Raw genomic sequence first — 5,342 nt, forward strand, 5'->3', positions numbered from 1 at the left:
ACTGTGTGTTTTCTCATTTACTAAATAAAAGTAGGGCTGTGAATTTCAAAATAAGAGCAAGTAAATAAATAAAAAAAAAGTGTTCAAACAAAGTGCTTAACTTAAGAATAATTCTTTGAAAAAACATAAAATACAGATCATACTTTATGTTTTGATCATATGTGTGGAAGCAAAATCATGCATTGTAAAAATGCATTATACATAGGTAGAATGGTTTTCCAGAATTTTGAGGTCAACTGGGGGTGCATATTATTGTTATACATGAGAAATTACGGTAATTCTTGTGAGTGTGAAAAGTCCAACGGCAAGGAGATATCTGTGTGACTCTGTGGTCCACTCTACTCCAGTCAAGACCTTACAAATCAAAAGTTAGCATTTTTTTTTTTTTTACACACTATGCGTCATAAAAGTCAAATGGGAGCCCTGGTAAAAGATTGATATTATTACCTACAGTATAGTATCTTGCTTGTTAGCTATTTGAATGTAATAAAAATAAAGCCACTCACTGCTTGGCACATATTCATGGAACATTGTTAGGAAAATTATTGATCCTAGCCTCATATGTTGATTAGAGTTTTTAATTTAAGGTTTTGGTGGACCGTAGGATTTCAATTTGGGCAGACCGGGCACTCGTTTGAGAATGACTCTGTTCGTGTTTGATTCCAAACATGGCAGAAAATAGGCAAGAATGTCGATCACTTTTCTTCTTATTATTATCTGGCCAGTAGTGATTTAATTGAATTGTATTTTAACTCTGTAAAAGTGCAATTTTCATGAATGTATTTTCCTTTTATGTTAATGCTTTGGTAAAGTCATTCGAGATCAGGAGTGTGATGACTGTATTGTTGAGATATTTACTGACCTGCAGAAGGTGCTTAATTAATGTCTAACTTTACACTGTAAAAAACTAAATGTATGAAATTACAAAGTAATTGAGGGCAGAGAAGCAATTAACTACCTTCTTAAATCCATTTCTCAATTCTACTTGTAGAGAATAAATCCACTAACATGTACACAGATCTCCAGGCATGGCATGGATTTTGTATTTTTTTTTTGCCACAATATAGTTGTGACATGCACACAAAATGCTAATGTATGACCACAAAAAAATAGGTGTAATTTGCGCACAAAACACTAATTGGTGGGTTTGTTATCATTCCGATAAACAACTAAGCCAATGGTGTGCACCTTTGCTAGAAACTGCAATTGCTGGTGTCCTTAAGGCAAGTGTCTTTTCTTATTCTGTTTTCCTGCATCGCCTGCAATGGTATGTATGCTAAGGCGTTTTTAACTCCTGTTCCACGTGCCCCCCCGCCCCCTTTAACTTTGATCACCTGCCCCTCCAAAGGTCTCTGCAGGCCCCTGTATACTGTAAATATTCAGTGCATTTGTCGGCCCCACCATGTTTAAATTATAAGATTCCACGGTACTCCCCTCTTGGAGGGGAAAAAACAAAAAGCGATTCAGCCCCGTCTTTTATTAAGGCTTCTTTCCTACGCACGTAATCAAGTGTCTGATGCTAACGAAGTGCTTGCTTTCAGGTCTCATCTTGTCTGGGTTGAGACACAACTACTGCCACAGTTGCTGCTCAAACCTTACTGGGCTGAACTATCGTGTTACAAATCATTGCGTCGCCTGAGCAGATTATCTGTTGAGGTGGGTGAAAAATCCTGCATGGCTCCAGACGCTACTTCACAAGCAGCTGGGCCGAAACGGCAGAGAAATCATTGAAGGTGAGAGAAATGCATCGTTTGAGGCCATTTTGGAAAGATCCAGTTTAATTTAAATGTTTGATTATTTAAAAAATGTTATACAATTTACAAAATTTGCAATTTTTGTACATTTCTTTTTTTTTTCGGCAACACCACACATGCTACGTTCTTCAAACCAAGCCACTTATTGCAAAGCCTTTGACCATCAAGCCCAATAACTTACAATTTTTTTTACCGGTATTAAAGAGAATCAAAACGTGTCCATAAAGATGCTCACAAGGTGTTATTTACACTTATATGCCGCGAAGAGGACATTTTCTTTGCGGAGCTCACAATGACCCACATGAAAAATGGGTTGTCAGGTTAAGGCGGTGAATCACGGGTTTTTAATATTATTATTATTATTATTATATATCTTTTTTTTTATGGTCCTCTGGAATGCATAAGAAATATCTTACAGAATGTTTGGGTGCGCTGGGTTTGACGTTGGGGTGGAGGGGGTGGTAGGAATTTCTAGCTAATGTTTTATATAAACTAGTCTGTGAGTGGTGGTTTGTCAGCGCCATATAACTGAACCCTGTACCCCGAGTGTATAGGGGTACACAAATTAGGTCTTGGAGGACCAAAGGCTCGGCCCACCGCTAAAACTGCGGTTGATGTCAGGAAGGGCGTCCGACCAGGAAACATTTGTTACAATTGTAAATTATGACAGTGGTGTCCAAACTACGGCGCGCGGGCCATTTGTGGCAAGTTGACAGTTTTTCACGGCCCGTTGCATATACCATAATTACCCATTGATATGGCCTTGTGTCGTTTGCCTTAATTGTACTCACTTTCAGTGCTGGATGGCAAGGCAGGAGAAGAGACATAGTTCTCACATTGGTTTTATATAAAGCTTTTCTAGTTTTTTTGTTTTTTTTTTAAAATAGAGCAAAGTAACTATTTACAACTAAAATAATAAAAACAATTCTATTAATTTAGTTACAGCAGCAAATAGTGTGAATCGTGATTGTTTGCGCTACTTTCTACTTTCTTTAGTACATATTGCGCTTGTTTTTGTTGTAAATGTAGAGATTTGATTTCCTGAGCATATCATTACACACACTGATGGAGGGGTTTTAGCATGTCAAATAAATTAAAAATGAAGATTAGATTGTTCTGTATATGGCTCCTGGAATCAAAAGCGTGGACATCCTAGAATTACAATGTCCGAGTCGAATATCTTGAAGTATAAAGACGAGGGCAGTTTAGTGGTAAAAGTCATGGGAAGTAGTAGCTTTTCAGTGTGTTTTACGCTCTCAGCTGTCAGATAGCAGACACAAATCTGTCCATGTTCCCAGTGTAGGGCTGGTGTCGCAGGTAACCCCCTGCATTGGCGCTGTTGTACTGAGAGAAAGACCCCAGCTGCACTGGCGAGACCCTGCCGTAGTGGTCCGCCGTCTCGCCCGAGGAGGCCACGCGACCGGATGCGGCGTACAGTTGGCTGTGGCCTTGTCCGTAGGGGCCGTGTGGGGTGGCGTGGTGGTGGTGCGGGTGGCCGCTCTGTCCGGAATAGGCGAACCCCGGGTGCGCGGAAGTGGTGGAGCGGGGCGGGGCGGCCCCTCCGCACGTCTGGCTCTGGAAAACCGGCGGTGCCAGACTACAGGGGCCGGGCCCGTTGTGGATCCCCTCGGGGGTGAAGCTGCGAGCGGACTGCGGCATTCCGTCTGGCCCCTGAGCTCCCAGCATGCCGGCCGGAGGTCCGATCAGGTTGTTGATGCTGAACATGTGAGTCTGAGCCGGGCCGAATCCGGGGGGCGACGGGGACGGGTAGTAGGCCGAGGGCAACTGCTGCCCGTAGGACGGACTGACGGTCATGTTGGGGTACACCGCGTTGGAGTATGCTGCCGGCCTCGCAATCTGGACCGGCGTGAAAATCGGGTTGTCGTGCACATACGAGGCGTAGGTGCTGAGGTCGCACCGCTTGAAGCGCTTCCTGCGCCGCAGAAAACTGCCGCTCTCGAACATGTCCTCGGCGTTGGGGTCCAAGGCCCAGTAGTTGCCCTTCCCCGGGCGCCCCGGCTCCCGGGGGATCTTGATGAAGCAGTCGTTGAGCGTCAAATTGTGGCGGATCGAGTTCTGCCACTTCTTCGAGTTGTCCTGGTAGAAGGGGAAGCGCTCCGTGATGAACTTATAGATGCCCCCCAGCGTCAGCTTGCGGTCAGGGGAGTTGGCGATGGCCATGGAGATGAGGGCGATGTAGCTGTAGGGCGGCTTGCCTCGCTGCAGGGGTCTTTTCCTGCGCCGACCTCGGGGCTGCTCTTCCGGTGGGTCGGGGGCCGCTGAGTACGTGTCAGGCGGAGAGTCTTTCTCCACTTTGACCACCGGCATTGTCTGTGGCTCCTCGGGAAGACCTTCAAACGAACGAATCATAAGTTGTCAGGCTGTCATTTTTATTTTTTTTTGGAGTGGGGGGTTCAAATTATAACATTGTTCCGTTAAATTACTGCCAAATAACTAACAGACAATTTTTTACATCATTTGTCTTTAAGGTTAATTTACAAACATAATTTAGAGCCTGACATATTTTTTTCTTCTTCAAATGATTACAAAGATAATAATAGTGTTTAGCTAACAATAACAGTAAGTAAACGGACAATCATCAGCATGCTTTGTAGCTTTTGATTTACGGTTAAATTGTAACACATTGTTGCTTTAAACCCTTTTTGTAAACTGGAGATGATATGTATGCTTTGTTTGTGTTAAATTGAGGTAAAAGAGCGGCTCCAACTACCGGAGACAAATTCCTTGTGTGTTTTGGAAATACTTGGCAAATAAAGATGATTCTGATTCTGATTCTGATTCTGAAATATTTCTGACATACAGTATACGAACTATAGTGGGTATGGGTGTATAATAATAGCAATTTTGCACAGAAAGAAATCTTGGAAATTACACTTAACGCTTGTAGCCCCTTGTGTCGCTGCAATCAATATATTTAATATACCAATTTAATATATATTATATTATATTTAATATATCAATTTAGACCACTGAGACTCAGGAGAAGCAGCAGCTTGAGAAAAATCAAGAATTTATATATATATTTTTTAACGCCTAGCAATTACGGCTTAATTTGTTGCTAAAACTCCCCTTGTCGTAAACTCTGAGAAGTTCAGCAAATGGGAAAAAAATCACGAGGTGAACCTGCGGTAGGTGCCGGTTCCAATCTTGATGATATTCCCAGTCTCACAAAACAAAACGTCGTCTGTTGACCGCAACTCACGGTCTGCGTCCAAATCCAGCGCTTCTTCCCAAGGCGGTCAAACGAGTTGGGCTTTCCCGGCGGCGGGACCCTGGCGCCTCGCAGCTCGTTCCCAACCGCGTCTTCTGAGGTCAGGTGGAAGTGGCGAGCGGTGCGTCCTCCATGCGCGGCATCTGAGGCGTGTTTGAGAGTGAGTCAGCGCGCTACCTGGGAAGGATTACCTCCACCTTGAGCACCTGAGGGGGGGGGGGGGCCACACCCCCCTGTGTGAGGATCACACGCTCCTCGCATGCCTCTTTACTAGTCCCCCAGCACGCTGGTGGGCTTTTATACATGGGCAAAGAACTTTTTTTGTTTTTGTTTTTTGCGCCATTTAAAACAAAGGC

General features: G+C 43.8%; 1 protein-coding gene across 1 annotated transcript; it reads right to left on the reverse strand.

The window, feature by feature from the left end:
- Nucleotides 1-1,806: 1,806 nt before the first annotated feature.
- foxe1 (forkhead box E1) lies at nt 1,807-5,124 on the reverse strand. The gene is made up of 2 exons (XM_061679923.1): nt 4,978-5,124; nt 1,807-4,105 (listed from the first exon to the last, which is right to left on the reverse strand). The coding sequence occupies exon 2, from the start codon at nt 4,080-4,082 to the stop codon at nt 3,018-3,020; it is 1,065 nt and encodes a 354-aa protein (XP_061535907.1). The 5' UTR covers nt 4,083-4,105; nt 4,978-5,124; the 3' UTR covers nt 1,807-3,017.
- Between the last annotated feature and the right edge of the window lie 218 nt (nt 5,125-5,342).

Source organism: Phycodurus eques, chromosome 6 (genome assembly GCF_024500275.1).
Source record: "Phycodurus eques isolate BA_2022a chromosome 6, UOR_Pequ_1.1, whole genome shotgun sequence".
Taxonomy (NCBI): Eukaryota; Metazoa; Chordata; class Actinopteri; order Syngnathiformes; family Syngnathidae; genus Phycodurus; species Phycodurus eques.